The sequence below is a fragment of the Balaenoptera physalus genome (assembly GCF_965194825.1).
Source record: "Balaenoptera physalus genome assembly, chromosome: 9".
Taxonomy (NCBI): domain Eukaryota; kingdom Metazoa; phylum Chordata; class Mammalia; order Artiodactyla; family Balaenopteridae; genus Balaenoptera; species Balaenoptera physalus.
The window spans coordinates 99,430,649-99,458,264 of NC_138888.1; the positions used below are offsets into that span (position 1 = coordinate 99,430,649).

The 27,616-nt window shown below is 42.2% G+C and overlaps 1 protein-coding gene across 29 annotated transcripts in view; it reads right to left on the reverse strand.

Moving 5' to 3' along the window:
• The window catches only part of RIMS1 (regulating synaptic membrane exocytosis 1), a 463,443-nt gene that overhangs the window by 183,348 nt on the left and 252,479 nt on the right, over nucleotides 1–27,616 (reverse strand). For 9 of the 29 annotated variants that reach the window (XM_082474132.1, XM_082474094.1, XM_082474131.1 and 6 more), the window contains exon 5: nucleotides 23,874–24,736. In XM_082474132.1, coding sequence (XP_082330258.1) covers nucleotides 23,874–24,736 — 863 coding nt within the window. Of the gene's footprint in view, nucleotides 1–1,776; nucleotides 3,979–23,873; nucleotides 24,737–27,616 lie in introns of those variants that run through there. The other 20 variants (XM_082474096.1, XM_082474099.1, XM_082474126.1 and 17 more) reach the window with 8 other exon arrangements.

The following is a 27,616-nucleotide window of genomic DNA, read 5'->3' on the forward strand; positions in this document are numbered from 1 at the left end:
CCCAAGGTCTGTGGTTTAGGACTAGCAGAGCTGGAATTTGAACTTGGCTTCGTGTGACTGGGAGGCCCAGCTTTCCATGACACCTGGTAGGTACGAGCTGCTGTGATTATATCCGTAGGTCACCTCAAAGTTGTGCCACCTTTTGTGAAAGTGCCAGTGATTTGGTGAGGAAACCGGTGAGGCCGGGGGGCCCACATTCATCCACCTCTACGTGCCACATGTGGGGCCGGTGACCATCCTCCAGACAGGTTTACGGGGCGAAACTTACGGGGCTTGGATTGGTTTCTTCCACTGTGCCTCTGTCATCAAGATGCACAAACAGCAGGGTCTAGAGGTGGACTAATACCAAGGAGAACCAGTGGAAGGAGAATCAAAACCTTCAACAACCAGTATACCCAAGTCCACCCGCTGAGGCTGGCACCGCAGAGTTTGATTCAAGGGAAATATAAGAGTCTGTGATCTTATACGCTTATGTAGGCAACGGAATTAAAACACTTACTTACACCACATGTGGCTATCGTCGTGCCTGACTTTTGAGATACTTCTTTTTTGTATTTCTCTTCTCCTATTTCTTTTTTCCCTCATTTAGCACCTGGAATGGGCTTGTTTCAAATGATAAAATCATTTGAATGCTAGTCATCTAATATCTACCTCTCATTCCATCTTGTACATTTATGTTAATTTGCTGTAACTATCTTGAGTCCCCTACATGGTAACAAATTTTATTTCTAACCAAAGATGTTTGATAACCCAAGTAAGGTCTCTGAAATGGTACACACAGCTTTCCTAATTACAGATTCGAAATAGAACCTCAAAATTAGGAGGGGCTAAGGTTGACCTTGTTTTAAAGGACCTTTCACTCATATCTGGGTACCACATGCTCCAAGGATGAGTAATGAGTGTCCTTCACGGAGGCCACTGTCCACGTGTAAGTAGGAAAAAGGATCCTATCTTTATCCGTCAATTCAGAAATTTATGTTAACAATATTTACTCATTGAAAACATTTCTACCACTCTGTCCCTTTTGCACCACGCATATCCCTCTCTGGGGCTACATGTGTCCTAGCCTGCCACTCAGCTGTGACACCACTGCCACTCCAAAGACCAGTAGACTAATTTCTCTTAGGAGAGAACATACAAGACCTAACATCGACCGCAATGGTGAGCTTCCTTCACATATACCATCGACCTATGTCGCTGTGGTCAGCATCAAGGCCTATGTTTGTGGAAAGGCTTCAGCTCTTTCACAAGCACTCAGGACCCATTACTTGGAAAAAGTGACACAAACTTCCTATTTGGGGACTGATTTCCTGCTAATAATGACTCCAACTTATGTCTTTCTCATTCTTTGTTTGAACAGGCGATCTCAAAGCACAGAAAACGTTGACTACAAACAAAAGTCACGCACATAATTAAACAACCAGTTATTGTTTTCCCTTATTTTCAGAGAACAGTGACATTTAATATTTACATGTTTCTGGATTTAGCTATTATGCAAGAAAACAAATCACAAATTTGATTAATCATCTTAAAATATTTAGGGCTATCTTGTAAATCTCATCATGACTTTTCAGAGAGAAAGACTGACGATCAAGTTGGTAGCTGGAAACTTGGATCTGTTGAGAAAATGGAACAAAATCACATCCTACCTGACGCACACCGGGAATATTTACTCAGGAAAGACAGAGAGAGAGGGAGCGTTAAACACAGACTTGCGTCCAACCGGATGAAACAATGAAGTGGGATTCCCACGCTCCAGACTCTGGTCCAGCTTACCGGCACCTGCTCTCGGGGCCTCCATGGTCCCCTCTTCGGGGTCTGCAGCCCTCACGTCTTCCCACCCTTCTGAAGACACGGGTATACCGGGGGCACACATGACAGCAACTCGCAGAGAAATCCAGCCTGGGGACTGTCAGCCTGGCTTTGAAACAAGTTCAAGATCATCCAAGAAGTGCACACAGTGGCTCCTCCTGCCCTCGGCTTAGGCTGTTGAACCACCCGGAGGTCAGCAGCGGGAGAAGATGGAGACGAAGGGATGCTGGTTGAGCAGGAGAAAGTCACTCTGCATGACGGGCTCAGGTCATCGCGGGCACTGAGCAGCTATGCAGGCACTGCCTGGATAGGACACCGTGCACAAGCTTCCAGGCCTAGTGGCCTGGAGCCTGGTAGCACTTACTGAGCAGAAGCATATTGGCATCTCTGTTGGCTTTTAACCAGATCCACGGGATTCAGGAAATAAGCTCTCTGCCAGATGACACCGCTCCCAGCCATTCCTTCTGTTTACTTATCCCCCAGTCACTCTAACTAGTGTCCTTTCTCCCGCTGTGAGCTTATTTGTGGAGAGGGCTAAATAAAGGATTTTTATGACAACCAAATGGCCACTAGCCCATAGGATGACTTCTTAAAGCATAACTCTTCTGCTTTTGTGCAGTACTGTTAAAATCAATTAAATGAGAGCATTCATTATTATTACAGCTCTGATTTGTGGAGAAAAAAATGTTTTGTTTCTTCCTGAAGAAATATTTGAGGTTAGGCTATTTTTGTGCATATTATATATTCTTTATATAATATTTTCCTCCTATTACATAAATTTTAAAGGTAGATTCCCTCTTCCTATTGCTGTATTTTCCTAGCAGAGGCAAATACATATATATATATATTTGTATACATATATATATACACACACACACACATACACACACATATATATGGCTCTGGGATTTTTTTCCTACTATATGTGACATGGTACAACATTTCCAGACTATGAAGAGCTATACCTTCTTTTAGATAAGATGCAAACTCCTACTTCATGGGAGAAAAAGGAATTAAGGGATTATATTTTCCTCCACCATAACGAAAACAAGAGGTACACATAATTTTAATTTAAGCATACGAATGTGCAGGTAATCATTACTTTTTTGAATTTTAATACAGATAATGCTGTAAATTGTAAAAATAATGTATATGCAGGTATTTCATATTCCCTAAAGCATGTTCATGGGTTGTAAAACAAATCTGAGAGGTGACCAGGATGGAGAGCATTACAAGAGAATCAACCATTTATGGAAACAGATATGAAGTAAATACCAAGACTGGTCTGTCCTGGAAACTAAACTCCCACATCATCAACCCACTGCTTCCACTTCACCAAGCTTTAGTATTCAAATTAAACTTCAGTACTAATACAACAGGTGGAAAATAGAGGTAAAAATTATTACAATCAAATGCCAATATTGTTAATGTTGAAATATTAATCCCATATAGTACTCTGGAAATCGGGTGGTTTTTTTCCTCCACAGTCCTAGTATTAATTCAAAAAAAAATCTGATTTAAAATCCAAATCTCTTACTAGTGCACTTTGAAGTAATAATCGATATGTATTGAATTTCTAAGTTCTACATAATACTAGCGTATTAAGGAAAGTAGCACTGAAATACTGCACAGTAAATGTATATATTATTTCCCAACAGACTTGTCTATGTAATGTCCTCGAATGCTCACAATCTTATCTTATAAAAAAAGAAAGGTATGCTTCCATGTAGACAAATATACTGAGTAATTTTAAATAATGAAGTTATAAACTACATTGCAAACTTCTGATGGGATGTAAGTAAAGCATCTACTTCTCTATGGGGCTACAGACTGAAGACCATCCAGGTGGAAATAACACCTTGCCACTCTCTCTACTGGTTTTACCTGTTTTGTGAGCCACACTGTATTGTTTTAATGCATCGGCACTTAAGAATATGGAATCTAAGGAAAAAAAAAAAAGGTCATGAAGAACCTAGTGGCAAGATGGGAATAAAGACACAGACCTACTAGAGAATGGACTTGAGGATATGGGGAGGGGGAGGGGTGAGATGTGACAGGGTGAGAGAGTGGCATGGACATATATACACTACCAAACGTAAAATAGATAGCTAGTGGGAAGCAGCCGCATAGCACAGGGAGATCAGCTCGTGCTTTGTGACCACCTAGAGGGGTGGGATAGGGAGGGTGGGAGGGAAGGAGATACAAGAGGGAGGAGATATGGGGATATATGTATATGTATAACGGATTCACTTTGTTATACAGCAGAAACTAACACACCATTGTGAAGCAATTACACTCCAATAAAGATGAAGAAAAAAAAGAATCAACAGCAGGACAAACTTTGGGCAGAAGAGGATAAATATATTGTCTGCCAGTCTATACATGTGTAAACCCCATATCCTCTTAGTAAAATCAGGGTTCTTAATCTTTACCAGTAGCAGAATACATTCTCCATGAAAGTTTATGCCATAAACACAAGTTCATGCTCTGAGATATTTCCACTGACTAAACCCAATCCACATGGACCTCTTCATTGTTTTTCATTTCCCTGTAGGTCTTAAAAGGAGAGTCTATGCTGGACTTCATCTTGTTATTCTTTGCAAGTTTCACTGATCCTTGCATGCATGTATTCATAATTTCTAGAAAGCTAAGCCAGGTCTCTGCCTTGAAGGTTGAATGCTATTATTCTTCCCATAGTACAAAGGAGGAAACTGAGGCTTACATATAAGTGACACATCTCATCAGTGGCAGAGGAAGAATCTGAATAACAATAATAATTGAAGCTAATCTTGCTTTAGATCACACATCTTTAAATTTGGAAACTAACGTTCCCTAGTATTAGTATAAGATTGTGCTCTTGGTGGTTTGCGATTGAGAACAATGAAGCTACACCAGTTAAAAAGGCACAGGAGGCTACAGGCTGTGGTCCTTCATGAGGCTCTGGCATTGCTCCATGCCTTGACCTCAGAACAACAGTTTATGGAAATGTTAACAGATGGTGCACAACGAAAGTGACCCTGATTAAATGTATCCAGGACGCACTGCATCCATGAAAGGTGGTGAGAAGTCTTACATGAAGGAAATTTGTAGCCAAAGTTAGCACTGGCCAAACTTACTCATATTTGAGCACAAACGCTTACTTTTGGCATCACACTTACTAAACCTCTCACTGCTTTGCAGAAATACTAGTTGGAGAAATGCTATGTTATGAATACTCTTTATTTTGATCTGTTAAGACACCCTAAGCAAAAAACAAGGGAGGTAAGTATTGGATTCCATTTTGTAGATTCAGAGTTGATGTTCAGGACCACGTAGACCTTTCGGGCAGTTTCTGTAGTGACAGGCACTGTCCCATGTCCTGCTCTGTCACTGGGATGTTTGTGACTCTGCTGTCATGAAGCCCCAGCTCAGACACCCTCCCTTCCTGACCCACATGGATATACTACTGTATCAAGGTCTTCCATTTACTTAGATCTACATACCACACTGAAACAACTCTTCTGGGGGATTCTAAGTTACAATAAAACAAATAAAACAAAACACAAAGTTCAAATGACATCTTCTGGGAAATCCTAATTGTATATATAATAAATCAATAAAGCAGCATTCAAAGTATAACTAGGGGCCTTTGTGGGGATAACAGTAGCATTACGGCAGGCAAGGTTAGTTCTAAAGACATGAGAATGAATAAAATGTTAGGATTTGGGGAAATAATATATCTAACTCATTTTTTCCCAGGATTGAGAGCTTCTTTCACACTTGCCATTTCCTGAGTCATAAGGTTGCAACCTATCAGGATTTATAGTTTTCCCACAAGGACATGTTGGATTCGAGAAGCAACTTTGTCTATAAACTGTCCAGCCTGAGAAAGTTTAAAAGGTAAAAAAACACTCAAAGAATGTGATGCTATCAAGTATCTTCTGGACCCCAACTCACCCTGAAATTCTGAAATACAGACATGAGAATCATTGTTTTCAAGTTGTTCTAATGAAACCATTTGCTGTATAAATGAATACAGGTCCCCTAGGAAAGTCGCTGTTCTGTCTCACAGTGTGTGTGTGAAAGGGATCTTCCAGGGAGAACTGGTCACACAGCTTTCCTTGATCTGTGTTGTCTTCTAAGCTGGCGGTCTTAGGTCTCCCAGACCGTGATCCACACCTTTATCTGGGCATAGAATAAAGGGGATCAGAATAGCAAATATGCCAAAATGTCAGGTAGTGGCAGGATATGGGCCAGGGTGTGGTGGGAACATTTCAGGGAGGAGCTCTTTAGGGAGATTAGGGGAAAAGATGACTGGGTTATGAAAGGGAGAGTCAAGAGAGAAAGAAAAGGTAAATCCCTGTTATGGGCGGTGATTACTTTGTAAGCCCAACTCACCCACCACAGAATGTTTCCTCAATTCATACCCTCTGACTGATCCTACACATTTCCTAGAGAAGACCTAGCAAAGTAGGACAAGTGGAAATTGAGTGCTAATGCTGTTTGCTGCAACATGGATGGACCTAGAGATGATCATACTAAGTGCAATAAGTCAGACAAAGACAAATACCATATGATATTGCTTATATGTGGAATCTAAAATATGACATAAATGAACTTACCTACGAAACAGAAACAGACTCACAGACGTGTGGTTGCCAAGGGGGAGGGGGGAGGGGGGATGGAGTGGGAGTCTGGGGTTAGCAAATGCAAAGTATTATACATAGGATGGATCAACAACAAGGTCCTACTGTAGAACACAGGAAACTCTATTCAATACCCTGTGATAAACCATAAGGGAAAAGCATGTGAAAAAGAATGTACATATGTATATAACTGAATCACTTTGCTGTACAGCAAGAATTAACACAACATTGTAAATCAACTATACTTCAATAACATACATTAATCATATAAAATGAAATGAAATTGAGTGCTTTTCTTGCTGCTGAGATATTTTAAAGGATAATCAGAAGTTGACCATTTCAGCCTAAAGCCTGGCGTAAATGCTTCAGCCATTACTGCCGTGCTCTGTAAAATACAGAAACCATGTCAAAAGAAAAAGAAATCCAATTGATAAAGCCCAAACATTGGTTCTCTGGGGGCCATTTCTTAGCACTTGTCTGTTCTTTGGAACTTAAGCCATTGATTATAAAGGAATGGAAGTCTTTTGAGCTTGAAGATATCACTGACCAAGGACCAAATGGAATGTTAATTTCTTGCCTTGAGATTCAATCACAATGTAGGCAATATAAATTCAGTCTACACAATCTACCTTAGGAACAGAAGATGTGATTTCAATTTCTTACAAGAGATTTACTGTCTTTTCACCCAGGGTTCAGACAAAAACAAGGTTCCTCATTTACCCGAGCTGTGTGAAGTTTTGTATTAATTTTCTTTTCATGGTGGGGGAAGCTCTCGGAGGATCGTGGCCTCGTGCAGAGATGCCAGTTCCAATTACCTGCCTCGTGCAGGGCAGCTCTGCTCCTCACAGCCCCGGGCTGCTCAAAGCCCCAGGCACCACGAGGTTTCAATCAACCAGAGGCCTTGCTGAAGCATCACCCCAGGTCCTTATGTATATCGTTTTCTCATTTCATTTCTGGCACTTGGATGTTTCTCTTTTATGTAAACTCAGTGATGCCTTGTTAAATAAATGTTATCTAGATCCACCATTTATAGGTTTTTGGCAGTGGAAATTGGCTCTATTTGTTTTTAATTTCTTTAGCTTAGGCAGCCTTGTAACTATAAACAGGAAATAGTTTCAAATGGTGTGCTACTTGGCTTTTTCACTTTGATATGATGGCCGTTTAAAATCTGATTGGTAAGTTCAAAATCCATTAAGGGGATATATTTATTTGTCTTTATAGAACTACAATTCAAGCAATGCTATCTGGTGAATAATGATAGCTTTTTCTATTAACCTATGGCCCAAATAAATAGATTCCTGCAGTCATGGACATGAGTTATTTCTCCACTAAGAAAACAACTAATTTGAGATAGCCTCATCCACCAGAGGGCAGACAGCAGAAGCAAGAAGAACTACAATCCTGCAGCCTGTGGAACAAAAACCACATTCATAGAAAGACAGACAAGATGAAAAGGCAGAAGACTATGTACCAGATGAAGGAACAAGATAAAACCCCAGAAAAACAACTAAATGAAGTGGAGATAGGCAACCTTCCAGAAAAAGAATTCAGAATAATGATAGTGAAGATGATCCAGGACCTTGGAAAAAGAATGGAGGCAAAGATCTAGAAGATGCAAGAAATGATTAACAAAGGCCTAGAAGAATTAAAGAACAAACAAACAGAGATGAACAATACAATAACTGAAATGAAAACTACACTAGAAGGATTCAATAGCAGAATAACTGAGGCAGAAGAACGGATAAGTGACCTGGAAGACAGAATGGTAGAATTCAGTGCTGCAGAAGAGAATAAAGAAAAAAGAATGAAAAGAAATGAAGACAGCTTAAGAGACCTCTGGGACAACATTAAACGCAACAACATTTGCATTATAGGGGGTCCCAGAAGGAGAAGAGACAGAGAAAGGACCTGAGAAAATATTTGAAGAGATTATAGTTGAAAACTTCCCTAACATTGGAAAGGAAATAGCCACCCAAGTCCAAGAAGCACAGAGAGTCCCATACAGGATAAACACTAGGAGAAACACGCCAAGACACATAGTAATCAAATTGGCAAAAATTAAAGACAAAGAAAAATTATTGAAAGCAACAAGGGAAAAACGACAAATAACAAACAAGGGAACTCCCATAAGGTTAACAGCTGATTTCTCAGCAGAAACTCTACAAGCCAGAAGGGAGTGGCATGATATATTTAAAGTGATGAAAGGGAAAAACCTACAACCAAGATTACTCTACCCAGCAAGGATCTCATTCAGATTCAATGGAGAAATCAAAAGCTTTACAGACAAGCAAAAGCTAAGACAATTCAGCACCACCAACCCAGCTCTACAACAAATGCTAAAGGAACTTCTCTAAGTGGGAAACACAAGAGAAGAAAAGGACCTACAAAAACAAACCCAAAACAATTAAGAAAATGGTAATAGGAACATACATATCAATAATTACCTTAAATGTGAATGGATAAAATGCTCCAACCTAAAGATACAGGCTCGCTGAATGGATACAAAAACAAGACCCATATATATGCTGTCTACAAGAGACCCACTTCAGACCTAGGGACACGTACAGACTGAAAGTGAGGGTATGGAAAAAGATATTCCATGCAAATGGAAATCAAAAGAAAGCTGGAGGGCTTCCCTGGTGGCACAGTGGTTGAGAATCTGCCTGCCAATCCACGGGACATGCGTTCGAGCCCTGGTCTGGGAAGATCCCACAGGCCGTGGAGCAACTAAGCCCGTGAGCCACAACTACCGAGCCTGCGCGTCTGGAGCCTGTGCTCCGCAACAAGAGAGGCCACGATAGTGAGAGGCCCGTGCACCGTGATGAAGAGTGGCCCCCGTTTGCCGCAACTAGAGAAGGCCCTCGCACAGAAACAAAGACCCAACACAGCTGAAAATAAATAAATAAATAAGTAAATAAATAAAAATTAAAAAAAAAAGACACATGCACCCCAATGTTAATTGCAGCACTATTTACAATAGCCAGGTCATGGAAGCAACCTAAATGCCCATCGACAGACAAATTGATAAAGAAGTTGTGGTACATATATACAATGGAACGTTACTCAGCCATAAAAAGGAACGAAATTGGGTCATTTGTAGAGACGTGGATGGATCTAGAGACTGTCATACAGAATGAAGTCAGAAAGAGAAAAACAAATGTCGTATGTTAACGCATGTATGCGGAACCTAGAAAAATGGTACAGCTGAACCGGTTTGCAGGGCAGAAATTGAGACACTGATGTAGAGAACAAACGTACGGACACCAAGGGGGGAAAGCGGCGGGGGTGGTGGTGGTGGTGGTGGGATGAATTGGGAGATTGGGAGTGACATGTGTACACTGATGTGTATAAAATGGATGACTAATAAGAACCTGCTGTATAAAAAAGTAAATAAAATTAAATTCAAAAAACAAAAACAAAAACCATCACTCTATCAGGCAAGTCTTACCCAAATCCTCAAACTGAGAAAAAAAGAAAAAAAAAAAAGAAAACAACTAATTCAAAGGGCTGAGTAGAAATGTTAGAAATGACAAGACTTCAAACAGCAAGTTATTAAAGAAAGCACATCATCAAGGAGAGGTGGAAGATTATTTACATGATGCACAAGCTAATTAATTAAATGCTATATAATAACTTACAGTTTTACCTCATTAATACAAGACCTAATTTCCCTTTCTATTTATTTTTATCCCATTTGTTGTCCTTTTTTCTGTTTTTGTTAGAAGAACTTTTCAAACCTTTTCATGAACTAAACAAAACAAAACATATCGGAACCAGTGATTTCCCAGAATATGAGGTTCCCTAAGTTCTACCTCAACTGAATTTCCAACCAAATCACAAAAGGCAAGGATTTTCTTTGTTTTATACTATGATTAAGGGCCACCATATTTTTGGTTTGTTTAGTCCTCTCTCAATTAATTAAAAAATTTTCTTCTTAAAAAATGATATATGTGCTTCAGGTCAAGATAAAACACCTATAATCCTCCCTTCTCTTCTGTAAAATAATATAATATTTATTCCAAAAAATAAATAGAATTTTTACTCTCTCTTATCTCTATGGAAGAGAAAAAGCCCATGCTGAACACACTACTAGGATGTCCTGCAAGGAATGATAACAAACTAATGGTATTTTACCACTCCCAGACTCTCACTGGAAGAATAAATTAAAGATATGCTCTGACAAGAAGAAAAATGAAGGTGGAAAGAAAAGTGAGATGTAAAATGTAACGATGAACATGAAATCAGTTAAACATGTTAAACACATTGGTAAATTTAAGTAAGTATTATCTACTTATACAAATGTGGAAAGACAACCTGAACCTATTCTAGATAACAATAACGTAGACAGTGGAAAAACCAGTAAATTTTAGAGGACTGTTAAAGCTTGCTAAAGTCATCTTTCACAGGGATAATGATTTAATTTTAGAGTTTTGCTAACAAATTATAAAACTAAGTATTGCACTGAAGAGCTCAGGTTTACATTAAAGAATACCAAAGGAATGTATAATGCCCTAAGCTCTAAGATAAGTGAAAAAGCACATAAAACAACCTGATCAATCTAATAGAAGGCATGAAGAGAAAAAGCAAAGCAAAGGAATGAATGGTAAACAGAAAACTCAAATTAAGCTAAAACAAAGCAATATGTTTACAGTAGGAGTTTAAAAATACAAAGAAGACAAAAGGACAAATAAAGAATGTGTGCTGTTTAATGGTCCAGATATAAGTATACTCAACACTTTGATGTACTTTCAGTTTCCTTTACACATATTATGTAAACATGTTTTCAAAAACATACCATATAGTATACATACAACTAGCAATGCCTTTCTCTTAACTATCACAAACATTTTATGTCATAAATACAAGAATATACAACATAATTTTTACACAGCATTCCTTTAACCAGTGCCTCTTAACCTGGAAATTGATCTGGCTTCCAATTTGTGTATAATAAACACTATCATAATAAGAAATATTTACCCATATCGAGCATAAAGTGTTTATCCTGCCAAGATATTCTTTGAGATGCAGTTATATTTTATAAACTAAACATCCCGGATTCCCTGGGTCGTGTAGCACTGCAGTGTGCATTTAGTGAAAGAAATCCACATACAGGTGGACCTGCAATTCAAACCCATGTTGTTCCAGGGTCAGCTCTACCTGGGTCGGACACGGCCAACTCTTTATTCCATCCCCTAAACATACGTGAGTCATTTTGGATGTTTTTTCCAGTCAAATGTGTCCCTGTATAAATAAGCAATTTTTTTTTTTCATGGGATGCTCATGTGGTACAAAATAACGACTTTCATGGAAGAACCAGCACTCCATAATGTATGAAGGGTCAGGTCTGAGACTTGGAAAGGTCCTTGAAGACGATGAGGTCCTGTACTCATAACCTTGACCTCACGTTGGAATCACCAAACAGATGCTAAAAACAACAATGGTGACGCCTGGGCCTCAGCCCAGAACCGTCAGATCAGGAGCTCTGGGCTTGGGGCCTGAACACTAGCACCTTGTTTATGAAGCTCCTCAAGTGATTATAATCCTACAGTTCTCGATTCAGCCACACGCACTAAAATAAACCAGGGCCTGACCGCACACTGACCAAATCAGACTCCCTTTTGGTGCTGCCTCAACACTTTTTTTTAAAAATTGAAGTATAGATGATTTACAATGTTGTGTTAATTTCTGCTGTACAGCCAAGAAACTCAGTTATACATGTATATATATCATTTTTTCTATTATTTTCCATTACGGTTTATCCCAGGAGACTGGATATAGTTCCCTGTGCTCTATAGTAGGACCTTGTTGTTTATCCATTCCACACATAATAGTTTGTATCTGCTAATGCCAAACTCCCAATCCTTCCCTCCCCCAGCTCCCCTCCCCCTTGGCAAGCACAAGTCTGTTCTCTATGTCTGGGAGTCTGTTTCTGTTTCATAGATAAGTTCATTTGTGTCATATTTCAGATTCCTCATATAAGTGATGTTATATGGTATTTGTCTTTCTCCGTCTGACTTACTTCACTTACTATGATCATCTCTAAGCTCTCCAGGAGATTCTAAAGTGCATCCAAGGATGAAGATCACTGATATGCTCGATCCCTCTCATTCTGTTGCCCAAGGTAATCCAGTCCTTAAAACTGGGATCAAAGCTGTTCTCTTGATCGGTGGCCTCTGGGCTCTTTCCTTCCACAGGTCTGGAAGCTTCCTGCTGCCAGAAGTGGGTGTCTCCCCGTCTCTCATTGCTCAGGCCCATCTCTCTGACTCAAATGCCACATCTATTCTTCCTGCCAAATTCTTCCCCAGCTCCAACACGAAGCCTCAGCACCCCAGCTTTCCCCCTAGTTCCTATAACATGTATTATCTATATATCCTATTTGGTGTCACAGAAATAGAAACACTTATTGGGCACTTGCTGTGTATCAGGGACACAGAGCCGTACCCATCACCTCATTTAATCTTTACGAGGACTCCGGAGAATGTGTACAGTTATTTACTCCAAGTTCCTAAAAGGATGAACTTGAGGCTTACCAAGGTTAAGAAACATGCCCAAGGGGTCTAGTCTCTGGCAGTGCCTCAAACTATCTGTGTCTTCCTGATCTTGGACAGCAATCCTCTTCATAATGTAACTACCCAGTAAGATTCTTGATGATCTTATACTTTTCACAGATGAAAACCAATGGAGACAAATACCAGACAGGAGTATTTACCATGTATGAACACAAACATGCGGAGGCCTTGGTCTCTCCCCTCCTGTGAATACTATTAGTATGAATGGAATTGTGTTCTGCCAGAAGTTATATGTTGAAGTCCTCACCCCCAGTACCTCAGAGTGCAACCATATTTGGAGATAGGATCTTTAAAGAGATAATCAGTTTAAAAGGATTTCATTAGGATGGCCCCTAATCCAACATGCCTGCTGTCCTCGTAAGAAGAGGAAACGTGGAGACACACAGAGAAAAGACAACGTGAAGACTCAGGAAGAAGACAGCCAAGCACAAGCCAAGGAGAGAGGCCTAGACAGGTCCTTCCACGGCCCTCAGAAGGAACCAACCCTGCCGACACTTAGATGCTGCAGTCCCAGCCTCCAGAACTGGGAGAAAGCACATTTCTGTTGTTTAGACCACCCAGTCTGTGGCACCTTGTTACAGCAGCCCTAGGAAACTGATACACTCTTACTGTGTACACGTCAGCCTCAGAAGAGTTAATGAGAATTAAAATGAGATCTGTCCCTTGGTATGGAACAGGTACTTTTAAAAAGATCCAAATGCGGAAGTTCCGCTTAGGAGGTAGAACAAGACACTCAAAGAAGAGGGCCATAGGCAGTAACTATTCAATGCAGAACAGCAGTAAGAGTCAGATGCCCCGTAACACAGGAAGAAGAATGATACACAAGGTAACATCTGGATTTCCCATCTGGCAGTCAGGATCAGGGAGTCAGGATCCAGGGTTCCAGCTCCTAATTCCTGGACGGGATTGGTGAGGGCCAAGCGTTAGTTCCAGAGGGACTCGGGCAACAGAATTGGCCTCGGCCACAAGCATCCAGGGACGTGGATCTAGTAACCAAAACTAGGCACGAACCGGGGGCCTGGTCTCTGGAATACACTAGAAGCCAGATTGCTAGGGCTGGGCCTCAACTGAGGACAGAAGAGCAGCAGGACTAAGTGTTCGTCCTCAGAGGTCTGGTGGGATGGCATGGGGCCAGGATGCATTCCAAGCTCTCCCAGCTGCAAATGGAAAATGGCAGCAGGGGCAGGGAATCCAGTGACTTAACACCCCCCATGTTCCCTTCTCTGTTCAGCAGTGTGTGAAAGGGGAGATTCTTTGTTTCCGAAGTCTCTCTCAGGCCTAACATTCTGTTATCCTGTGAAACTGAACCCAAAGTAAGGACAACATTTTCATTCACTGGAAAAAAATGGGTCACAAACCCGTAAGTATGATTCTGCATTTTAAAAGGATATTGAAGCACAAACTTATGAGATAAAATAGGTGGCACTGAAATCTTCAATATCAAATCTTTTTCTAAACGCACTTGGAAGCACAAATGTTTCCCCTTAAAACGTCCTTCAATTGTACATCCATTCAAACACTCCACTCTTAAAATTGTAAGCATACATGTCAAATTTGTATGATTAGTTTTGAAAATCAGATGTAACCCAGATTTAACTGAGGGTTTCCTGATTCCAGAATAGAAATCTCTTTCAGATGTGACTAAATGACTAATATTTCTAGCCATGGATTAATTTGGGAGAAATATTATTGGATATAATCAGGTTAGATTTACAGACTTAATTTCTTTCCTTTTTATAGAACTTCTTTTTAGTCAGAGCTCCTGTTTTAGAGTCAAGGAGACTTTCCAGTCGTTTATATATTAGGCAGAAATTGTAACTCTGAAAAACCCAGCTCTTTACCATGATGTTTCCCCAGATTTTCTTATCTCATATTCTTAGAACATTAGGAATTAGCATGCTAGCTCAGAGCCCCCAACACAGTTATTTGTGTCCCCGCAGTATCTCTCTAAGATGTAAATTACACAGATGATTAAAACAGCTAACGTCCATTTCATACCCACTGTAAGAAGAAATTAGTTCTCAGACTCCCTGGAAGGCATCTAAAACAAAGCATCTAACACTCTAAATCCTGTCTCTGTCGGTAGTTGAAAGGGAGAATTAAATTTCTCTTTCCCACAGCAACAGTAGGAATCAGTGAAAGATTAATGTAGAAAAGGTCAAAGAGAAGGCAAGGCTGTCAGAGTTCCACGTAGATCCACCGCTGTTCTGGGTAAAATTACGTGAGGTCCCGGAAGACACCAAAACTAGTTACTCACAACTTAATACAGGGGATGTTAGACAGCAATGTTCTGTTTTCCTATTTTAATGGATCTCAAATTCACACATGCACCTGATGAAAATTAGAATAAATAAGGGCTTGCGATGTAGCTACAGTAACTCATTTCCCCTCATGGTCTTTCTGCCCACACTGTCAATTCCACTTCCCAAGCTTATTTTAAAGTGTTTACTTTCTTAGTTGTTCTAATGAAAAGCACTCTAATTTTAAATAATTTTCCTCTATCCATTGACCGCTTTATTTGGGATATTATCCATTGATTTCTAATTTTATGATATTATCTACGGTAAAAACCAATGAAAGAAGAGACTTTAGCTCACTGTTATGTTGATATCGTTTTGCTTTCAAAAGCCAATAGTTTTATTTCTCCTTATATATTTCTATTTTTAAGTAGCCTTAATCCTCTATTTCTTGGCCTAAACTTTGAACAGGATCTTGAACATTTTAGATGAGAATATTCATACACTTATCTCTAACTCTCTGTTCTCCAGATTCTCTCATCTCTCATATCTGTCAGTTTTACCTTTAACATGGACAAAATATTTATCTTCAATTGTGTAAAAACAAACAAAAAATATATATATATAAACTATATACACACACACACACACACATATATTCAATGTGGAAGGGGGTTTATTCTAAAAATTGAAAACCAGTAAGTGGCATTTATAATATTATTACATGTAAATGCTCTAGGACCAAGTAAAAACCAATAATTGGAAGATGTTAAACTTCCTTTTCTACAGATGAACTGTCAGTCTTCCTGTTCACTCAGAGGAAACATTACCTAGGTTAATAGTCAAATGGACTGTATCAACTAATAAAATAATGTCACATTCTTGTTTGCTTCATGTTTGGACCATGATTTTCCTTAACAGTTTTTCTCCCTCAGCTTTTGACTGTTCCTCTTTATTGCTGAAAAAGAAACAGCCTTTCTTTACCGGGTCAATAACATCATGTAAGTCATTAGTCATTGGATATTTCTTGGAATCCAGGATATTCTTCTCAATATTCTCTTTGGAGCTTCCTGGAAATGATCTCCAGTTTTAATTTCGACAGATTGCTTTCTGCACACAGCGTCATTCGGGATTTCTTTGCATTGGACTCCTGGGTCAGCTCCACTCTTTCTTCTTTCTCATTTGTCCCACTTTCATGATTATTCTTCTCAGTTTTCTTGAGTGCATACATCTTTAAATCATTGTCTCATAAGCAGGTTGCAAAGTAGGTTTTCTGAGAACTGAGAGTTGACTGATGGTTTAGATGTGAATAGAACAGCAATCTCAGAATGGTTTCGCTCCAAACTTTGAAAGCATTGGTCAGTTGTAGTCCAGAATCCATTACTGATGAGAAGTGTAAAGACAGGTTAATGCTTACTGTTTTGTACACAACCTGGTTTATTGTTTAACCTCCAAAAGTTTATAGATTTTTCCGTGTTTCCTTGGCATGTTTACTGTTGTTGAATTTCCTCTTATGTTTCATAGCTGATGTCTGGATTCATCCTTTGGGCATCCCCAGGGTTGCATGGGCTTCCCTGTGGGTTATCTTCATGGTTGCCTCTTTCTGGACCCAAAGGAGTTTACAGATTTTATATCAGCTTTTATTTGAAGGTCTCAGATCATGATACTTTGCTTCCTGCTTAAGATTAATCCATACCTGCAGGCAAGTGTGTTATCTTTAGTCCAGATGCACGGTCCTGCATTTTGTCCAAATATCTCTGCCCAAGCACTTCAGTGCCATGGGTCTGTGTACCCAGAGCTTTCTCTTTGAGTTTTGTTCATAATATTATTATTTAATTATTTAAGTTAATTATTTATTATTTTATTTTTAATGTCAAAAATATTTTGCACAGAACATCTCTGTGTTTGGGTGGGGACGTTGCCCTCCACCCCAGCCCTCTCGCCTCCTTGGCAAGCTCCTCTGTCCCAAAGCAGGCTACTTTCTCTTTCTAGCAACTATTCATATTTCACTTCCTTCCCTCTTCACTGCTATGGGGTCTCATGGGGTAAGAAAAATAAATGCTTACGTTTCAGCAGCCATTTAAAGAGGAAGCCCTTTTAGGTTGTAATTGTTTAAAGGTTACATTTTTTTTAGTGCCTGTAGCCAAATTCTTACCACAGAACCTGATTTTATCTTGGGGTCTCCTGTCGGTAAAGTCCCCAATAAGAGTCCTCTGGATAGCCCATAAAAATGTCACGGGGGCAGGAACCACGGCTGTCTCTATATGTATCTATGTTTATGTCTGTATTTATTTATTTAATCACTATACCTCTAGCACCGTGTGCCTGGAATGTCACAAATCTTTATACATAACTTGTTTAACATCATATAAATCATGTAATATTTATGTAATGTCACATAGAAATTAAAACATGACTACATGAACGATGGCCACCTTCTTTAATTGCAAACCCCCTTGAAGTTACAAGAAAAAGCACTAGGAGCATTAAAAGAATATAAAATGCATTTTCTGCTCTCAAGAAACAGAAGTAAATCAACAACTCCTGGGTAGAATTAAAAGTACTATGTGAGGGCTTCCCTGGTGGCACAGTGGTTAAGAATCCGCCTGCCAATGCAGGGGACACGGTTCGAGCCCTGGTCCAGGAAGATCCCACATGCCGTGGAGCAACTAAGCCCGTGCGCCACAACTACTGAGCCTGCGCTCCTAGAGCCCATGAGCCACAACTACTGAGCCCGCGAGCCACAACTACTGAAGCCCGTGTGCCTAGAGCCCGTGCTCCGCAACAAGAGAAGCCACCGCAGTGAGAAGCCCACGCACTGAAAGGAAGAGTAGCCCCCGCTCGCCGCAACTAGAGAAAGCCCCTGCGCAGCAACGAAGACCCAACGCAGCCAAAAATAAATAAATAAAATAAATAAATTTATGAGAAAAAAAAAGTACTATGTGAGCAGTAGGCATTATACTGCTGGAGCCCAAAGAGGAAACTCCCAGTAGTTTTAGTTTAATGACTAAAGAATAATACAAAGTGTTGCGTGAATTAGTTACATTTAAATAGTTTAGTACCTGATTGTTGCCAGGGTTCTCAGCTCTTGTTCCTGATTCCACAATGTTTAACTTGTCAGGTACCCAAACTTAACAGTGAAGAGCTCACACTGCCCACAACCTACGCCCTGGTCCCCTGAAACTGTCTTTGTCTTTGGAGGAAAATTCAACCCTGTGATGAAGGGCTGTCAGTCTCCCTTTTCAACCACTCATTGTTTGCTAGCCTTGCAGGTATCATTTCTTACCGGTCATCCAGGTACCAAATGCTCCTACAAGGACTGCTAAATGATGCTTAGCAGTAACAGTTACAAACAAACCGTTTAGCCCTTGTTATACAGGTTGACCCCAGGCGCCATTCACAGAGTGCTTTAAAAGTTCAAAGGCAACATTAATTTGGGTTGTATTTTCCCCATTCACTCCAAGTCAGCAACAAGGAGAGGATTAAAAGGGAAGGAAATCCTGTTATCTAATGCCAGGCTCTTCTTCCAAGGACTTATACTTCAAGATCCTTGTAAGTATAAGTGGATTAAATCCCCTGATCCAGGCAGCAATGTTGTTTCTTTTCAGCACTGGTGCTGTTTCCTTGTCTCATCCCCATCAGCACTGCCTGCAGCTCTTTCTTTCTCCTTAAGCCTCTTGACTCATTTCCTTAGGGGCACAGATCCTCACTAGACTTTGTCCCAGTGGATCTTATTACACATTTCATGTAAATCCAATTGCTATCTTATTACAAGTAAGACTTAGTTCACTGTTATTCTTCTGCATAGAGAGATTTATATGAGGTAATTCTTATAATCTAAGAAATGAGAAATGCCCAATTTTTCCCAGTTGGCAAAGAAAGAGCAGTATGAACATTGAACAAACAGCGTTCACTTTGAAACATGTGGTAGCTGACCTCAATTTTTAGACAAGCCCACTAGATAGAGCTCACTGATAATCCGTGTGTGTGTGTGTGTGTATGTGTGTGTGTGTAATTAAACTACACACGAAGCATCCTATTGACTAGCAATGCTGTGTTGTCTTTCAGATGCCATTTGCCCAGGGAACCTTTTTTTTTCGTTTTAATTGAATGTCTGGACACAAAGCAAAACTGTATCAATATATCTGTAAGGAATGTTCCTTTGAGGCATTTATTAAATTGAACTTCATTGTGTAATTATTCTTTTTTTTAAAAAAAATATTTATTTATTTATTTTTGGCTGCATTGGGCCTTCGTTGCTGCGCGTGGGCTTTCTCTAGTTGCGGCGAGTGGGGGCTATTCTTCCTTTCAGTGCGTGGGCTTCTCATTGCCGTGGCGTCTCTTGTTGCAGAGCACGGGCTCTAGATGTGTGGGTTTCAGCAGTTGTAGCACGTGGGCTCAGTAGTTGCGGCACGCAGGCTCGGTAGTCATGGCTTGCAGGCTCTAGAGCATAGGTTCGTAAGTTGTGGTGCACAGGCTTAGTTGCTCCGCGGCATGTGGGATCTTCCCAGACCAGGGCTCGAACCCGTGTCCCCTGCATTGGCAGGCGGATTCTTAACCACTGCACCACCAGGGAAGCCCTGTAATTATTCTTTATTGTTTATTTCTCTCAACAGAATGTAAGCTCCATAAGGGCATGAAGCATATTTCTTTATTTTTAACATCAGTATATCTACTGAAAGTGTTAAATCCACATTTGCTAATAAACATACAAACCAACTAAGCATAATGATAAGGATAAAAATATAAATGGTGAGAATAGTGCACACATATTAAGTAGATGCCTTGTGCCAGTGCTATGGTCTGACTGTTTGCGTCCCCTCAAAATTCATGTGTTTAAATCTTAAGCCCCCCCAAAATGATCGCATTAAGAGGTGGGGCCTTTGAGAGGTGCTTAGGTCACAAGGGTGAAGCCCTCATGAATGGGATTAGTGCTCTTATAAAAGAGACCCCCCAGAGCTCCCCAGTCCCTTCCCCCATGTGAGGGCACAGCACGAAGGTGCTGACTTCACCTGAGTCAGGAAGAGGGCCTTCACCAGAACAAGACCATGCTGGAGCCTGGACCTTAGACTTCCCAGCCTCTGGGACTGTGAGAAATTAAAGTTCTGTTGTGTATAAGCTACCTAGTCTGTGGGCTTTTGTTATAGCAGCCCAAACAGATTAAGAGAGCCAGGCACATGTTAGATATTTACTTTATACGTGTAACTGATAGCGTGAACAAGCAAATGCACGGGATATAGGTGAAATGCAGCTTTTCTCTCCCACTGCTCTTGATATTTACTCCATGGGGATAACCTTCCCTGACCCTGAAGGTCACAGCACAGCATCGGTTCTCTCCTGGGAAGACATCTCTTCCCCTGATCACTCTTCATATAATAAGAGTGATCAGGGAAATTCACCGGAGCCTGTAAGGTATAAAATGGGTTCTTTTACCTCTTCCTTGTATATTTACATGTGGGTGGCGATCTCAGCTTCACCGCAGTATTAGATCTATGGCGGACATGCCACAGGCACAGCAGGAGGGGAAGAATGCTAGCTTAGCATCCTGTTATAGACACATGAGCTCATTCAAACCACTCAGTAACCTGACAAAGTAGCAACTCTTATCTCCACTGTGCCAATGAGAACATGGAGACTTAAGGAGGTTGAAAAACTTGTGCAGGGTCACAGGGTGCTGGAGATGATCATGGCTGGTCCCCAAGGGAGCCCTTAGTTGTCAATGGTGGGGCTTGGCAGTAAAGTCATTAATAAATATTACAGATGGTAGAATTTCTAACGAAGGCTGAAATAGGAAAATGTCTATGCTACATTCATAGACGTTCAGAATGAGATTATTTATACATGAAGAGAAAACAGGGCAGTCTGTATCAGATGATGGCTCCTATGTTTCCGGAGGGGAAGACTGAACCCCAGCTTCAGAGGTGTATAAACCCCAAGCGGTCACCCAAGTGCCCGGAATGAGAATTCCCAAGAAAGGGAGACAGCGGCTAGAGGCAGTACGTGCTTCACATCACACCAGCCCCATCTCTCCACTCACCCACACCACTAGTCATGTTTCTTTCATAATCTGTTGTGACCGTGAATAATTTTGAATTTCAATTCTAATTCTAATTCTGTCTTGTGATTTATTACACATATTCAAGAGGAGCTGGTGTAGACCCTTCCTTTAAGGAGTGGGAAAATACACGTATATAACTATACCTATACCATCCCCATCGGGGGTTATCTGCACACCCATTAAGCATATCCCCTTACATTTTTACTTCACACTTACCTTACGACTTAAGGGGAAAAAATACGTGTTCACAAAACAATACTAAGGCATGAAAGGCAGCGAGAAGCTACTCACCATCTAACTTTTAAAAAACCTATAGACCATATGCAACTTATAAACATCAGTGATGAGAAGGAGAGCTGAAAAAACCAAACTCATCCCAGACACGCATGCATTCCAAAGACAGCTATTTCCACTTGAGTTGCAGTAATAATAGCGACAGAGTGAGCTTTCTTAATTGTTCCCAAATATAGTATAAGATTGTTGGGGGATATATATGTGTGTACATATATATATACACACACATATATATAGAAAGAAAGAGACAGAAAAAGAGAACAGAACGGAGGGAGAGAGAGTGGAACCACATGCACACAGTTTGCAGGCAGAGAAGACGAGGAAGTGATTCTCTTTATAAAACATAATATTAACTGCATAATTTACCGATTCTAAAGCAAGCCAAAGACTGTAAAAATAGTCAGTCACCTCAACATATGAGTTCGTTAAGAAAAACACCAAGAACCCCAGCACTACAACACAGACGATAACCACAACCACTGAATTTACTGCTGTGGCCAGTTTAAATCGAAGTGAACAGCAGCAAAATGAGGAGACTCTTCAAAACAAACGTGTGATTTTAACATTAAATTGAAGTATTTTCTACACCAGTGCTACTTAAAGGCATTTTCTGGAATGATCGCTCTTGAGCACTAGTGGGAGTGGGGAATTGAATTTTTAATTTTATTTAATTAATTTAAATATCTACATATAGCTATGGTATTGTACAGTGCAGATTTAGACAGAAAAAAAAGAGTCAGCCCATCACGAAATGTTCCAAAATCTTTTGGACTGTAATAGGTAAAATGAAATCTGTACTCCAAAGTTACTACCAAAACACGATGTATAACATCTGCATGATAGAAACTTTGTAACTTGTTCACAAATTGTAAGAAAAATTCACCTGAAACTTGAAAAACGCTACCTCTGTGACTGGAGCATTACACCACTGAAGTGTAAAAGAAGGTACACGTCCTTTTGTCAGCCAAATAAACCCACCCCCGGGGGCTTCCCTGGCGGAGCAGTAGTTGAGAATCTGCCTGCCAGTGCAGGGGACACAGGTTCGAGCCCTGGTCCGGGAAGATCCCACATGCTGCGGAGCAACTAAGCCCTTGCGCCACAACTACTGAGCCTGCGCGTCTGGAGCTTGTGCTCCGCGACAAGAGAGGCCGCGACAGAGAGAGGCCCACGCACCGCGATGAAGAGTGGGCCCCGCTTGCCGCAACTAGAGAAAGCCCTCGCACAGAAACGAAGACCCAACACAGCCAAAAATAAATAAATAAATAATTGGGGGAAAAAAAACCCCACCCCCGAATAATAACTTAAAAACACAAGACTGTGTACTGAATTTCCCAGAATGACAGCAACCTAAATCACGAAGAACTCTTGTAACCCCAATCTGGCGCATGTGGTTACGTTTTTTAAATCCCATTTCCGAAAAAAAAAAATATATATGTTTTATACGTGTATATATATATATTATATATATATATATATATATATATATATATATATATATATATAATATATATATATGTGTATATATATATATATATAACATATATATATATATGGTCCCACTTTTCTCCCCCACTGTTACTGAGACATAATTGACGCATAGGTCCGTGGAAGTTTAAGGTGGACCCCTAACGACTTGACATACATAGAATGCCAAATTGACTACCACAGTAAGTTTAACTAAATCCATGCCCTCATCCACTTACAAAAAAAATTTTCTTGTGACGAAAACTTTCAGGATTTACTTTCTCAGCAGTTTCTAATATACCGTAGAGCAGCGTTAGCTACAGTCACAGTCACCCTGTTGGACATTACCAGCCGCGCTTCTAAATCCTGCACGCCCGCACCTGCCATCCCGGCACACGCGCCCCCGAGCCCCCCGCTCGCGCCTAGGATCCCGGCACACACGCCTCCAGCCCCGCACGCGCGCCTGGATCCCGGTACACGCGCCCCCAGCTCCGCGCGCTCACCTTGGATCCCCACAACCGCGCTTCCAGCCCCGCACGCGCCTAGGATCCCGGCACACGCGCCCCCGAGCCCCACACGCACGCTTCGGATCCCGGCACACGCGCCCCCGAGCCCCCCGCTCGCGCCTAGGATCCCGGCACACGCGCCCCCGAGCCCCCCGCTCGCGCTTCGGATCCCGGCACACACGCCCCCAGGCCCTCACGCGCGCCTGGATCCCGGTACACGCGCCCCCAGCTCCGCGCGCTCACCTCGGATCCCCACACCCGCGCTTCCAGCCCGCACGCGCGCGAACCCGCGCGGCGCCGCTCACCCTTCTCGCTGACGCTCTCGCTCTCTAGCTCCACGTCCTCGCAGCTCGTGTACTCCGGCGTGGACACGCCCTCCTCCTCCGAGCTGCTCACCGACATCTGGCGCCGCTTGCCGCCCCTCTTGGGGCGATGCGGCTTGGGCGGAGACGGCCGCACGGACTCGGACTGGTCGGAGCTGAGCGAGTCGTTGCGCAGCATGGTCTCCACCTTCTCGCGCTTGGCCTTGCGCACGAGGACGGCCGCGCCGGGGTCCAGGCGGCTCTGCTTCCGGAGCGGCTCCGGGGCCCTAGGCTCCGGGGCGTCGGCGGGGCCCGGGCCGGGCCGGGGCGCCGGCGGGCTGGGCTCGGCGAGCGGCTGGGCGCCCGGCGCCCGGGCCTCCGCGGTCCTCTCGGCCGAGTAGGCGCGCGGCGAGGCGGGCGGCGAGCCCCGGGCGGCGTTGGGCGCGCGCGGGCCGGGCCTGCTCTCGGGCCCAGCTGCCGCCTCGGTGCGCGGCAGGGCCACGTCGCTGTGGCGCCGCTCGTGCCTGGCGCGGGACACCCGCGCGTGCATGCGCATCTGCTGCTCCTCGGGCGGCGGCTTGACCGGGTACCGCGCCAGGTTCGGGTCGCTGCGGTACCGGGTCTGGTACTCCTCCTCCTTCCTCTGCTTCTCGGCCTCCACCGCCGGGCCGTTCTCGCGTTTCTCTGGCACGTCGGGGTAGTCCTGGGACCGGCCTTTCTCGAGCCTTCGGCTTTCCCGCCTTTCCTTGCGCTCCCGTTCTTCCGTGGGCCCCTCCGCGGGCTGCACAGAGGGCCTGGGCGCGCGTTTCCGATCGCCCTTTGGGGCGCCTTTGCCATTCTGCTCGGCGAGCCCCGGGGTCTTCTTCCTGTGATGCACAAAGGAACGTCGAGAAGGAGAGCAGTGTGTAAAGCTCAAGGCGAAGACCAGACCCCAGAAGCATCCTTGGAAATAATTATTTATACTTCGATGTCTAATTAAAAAGCGAGGTGATAAAAGAACTACATCAAACCTGTATATCTGAATAGCTTTCTAAATAAGGCTCCTTTGCCTCACGACATATTCCGGGCGTTCACAACTGGCTTTCAGATTTTAAATTCTCTATAAATTAACTAGATCATTTTAAAAATCAATAAATTAATTCAGTAAATGAACAAGTTTTATGAACCTCTGCTTGTGAATCAAAGACTTAAAATGTTCTCGATAAAAATAATATAGGTAATAATCGAGGAGCAAACGGTAATACATACGTATCAGTTCAAAACGAAATATATACCTGATATATATTTGGGCCACATGTATTAACAATCTCTTATTATAACTGAAACTTAAAGAAACGTGAATCCAAGTATGTCCATTTCAGAAATCAACTCTAATAGCACTTCTTCAATAGTAGAACGAAAGTACTTTTTATGAGATTATGTGCACCCCACCACTTTTTAGGGAGACGGTTAGGAAAAATAAATGGCTGAACCTTAGCCTTCATTTTACCTTCCCCAGGCAACTATAATAGAAATCTTGAAATTTTTGAAATAATTTTTCATTTTTCCTCCCTCCCCCCAAGCCTGGCCTTCTCCCTCATTTCAGGAAACAGTCCAAAATGTATAGCACAGGGAACTGTATTCAATAACCTGTAATAAACTCTAATGGAAAAGAATGTGAAAAAAGAAACCCGTTTTGTGTCCTACTTTTCTCTCCATCCTCTGGGAGGCACTGGCAAGGATAAAGTAACGGAAGAGGGTTTGGCAGTCTGAATCTTTAAGCTGTACTGTTTAAGATACCCCTTCCAGCCCTTCTCTACACTGGAGTTCATCTGATTTGGGAAAGTTCCAGCATCGACCCCAGAAGTTACAAAAAGGGGATGCCTCCGCTAAGCATTCAGGCACTTTATGCTGTACTATGCAACTAAAATGGGGGCAACCAAGGCTCTTTTTGGAATCCTGAGGTCCATAGAGAGGGCTTTCCGGAGAGAACATTGTTTGATTGGAAGTCCAAAAGCAGACTTCATGAACAAAATTTGAGAATAATATACAAGATGGGAAAAAGTAGGGCAGTTTCTATTGTGGTTTTCCAAAGTAGTAGTTGCTAAGCTGCGGGGTCAGTTTGAGGAGGGTCTGGTGATGATGGAAAGAAAGGGCAAAGGGTTTCCAGTGGCGCAAAAAAGCAAAATAGAAGCATGGCCGTTGCTGCCTGAGGCATTTCGATCACTGGGCCCTTTGAAGTGGAAGGGGTTTTCAGGGAGGGAGAAATTGCAAACGTAGCACTGCTGTTTTCCAGTGTAAGGGGTCTGCTGTGACTACAGTCCATCATTATCAAATAGAGTTTTCATAAGAGTGACGAATGCACTGCAAACTTTTAGTAGCTCATTAAGGCATAGCTGTGCTTGTTGGAAGTTTCTATTGCGTCAGTTTACTTTTTCTTTTTTTTTTTCTGAAATGCTGATAAATGACACTCACCTTGCAGAGTTTGTGTGAGGATTAAAGGAGACACCATCTGTGAAAATGCTTTATGAAAAGATAGAGTATTATGCAAATGGAACTTCGCCAGTCTCTCTGATTCTTTGCTTCACTGAATAGGCCTTTTCTTACCTCTACCTTAATTGTTCCATTCCCACTAGCTCCTGAGGAGTGTACAAAATAGGATCAAGAGTTCTTCAGTAGTTTAAACAGACGGCCATTCCTTCTGTCTTCCTTCTCTCTCTGAAGCAGGCCAACCCTGACTGGTACCTGGCTCTCCTTGCCTTTTCCTCCAACCCCACGTCCTCATTGTTTTCTTAAGTATTTATATAATCAGAAAGGCTATTTGCCCTTATCAGTCTTTTTCAAATTTCATCAGAAAGCCTCTTCCTGATCCTTACTCTTAAATTCTTTGTAGTTTTTCACCCTCTATCAGAAACAGGACTCATATTTTCTCTTTAGAAATTTTACAGCCCCAAATTCTTCCTCTTCTTTAAAAGAGATCATTTTTTCTGAGCAATCCTGAACTGCCCCTTCGATATCTTCATCTCCCCTTAACTCATAACAGTTTGTCAGCAGTTCTGTGAGTCCTGCCATCACTGAGGTGGCTCTTGTATCCTTCCTGTCATGGCCTTTCCTGTTCCGTCTGCCCACCACACATTTCCTGGGTGTCCTATAAACCTTAATTCAGAAGACACTCCTCTTTCCTGTGGCTCCCATAGGACTCGTGTTTGTATTTTCTAGCTCTGATCACATCACCTTTCCGGGCCAGTTCACTGCCTGGGGCTCTGTCTTCTCTCGGAGATGGTGTGGTCTCTTCCCCAGGATCTGTGAGAAAAGGGACCCTGTACGAAGCATCTTTATGCCCTCTGGCTCCTGGCAGTGTTCACTGATGGTAAACACACGGCGGCTACTGGCTGCCTTCACTGGAGGCCACCCAAGGGCCAGCTGCTGAGCACATGTGCTCATTCAGCCCCTGCAAGGTGCCTGTGACCCCTCGTGGCAGAGCCAGGCCTGGAATCCAGACCTGTTCAACTTTGAAATCTTTGATCTTAACTGTGTGGGTTTTGTTTGAAAAAGATAGCAGAAGCCTTCCTTGGATCCTACCCTCCCACCCAGTGGAATAAATACGGGTCACACAGACAAAAAGCAGCCACGCCTGGTGCTAACCGTCAGGTCCCCCGAACTCACAGCCTCGGGAAGAAAAGGGCCACGTCCTCCACGCCAGCACTGTCGCCTAGTGCACGGCATCCTGTCTGGTCATAAAGCCACTGTTTTGAACGAATGACTCA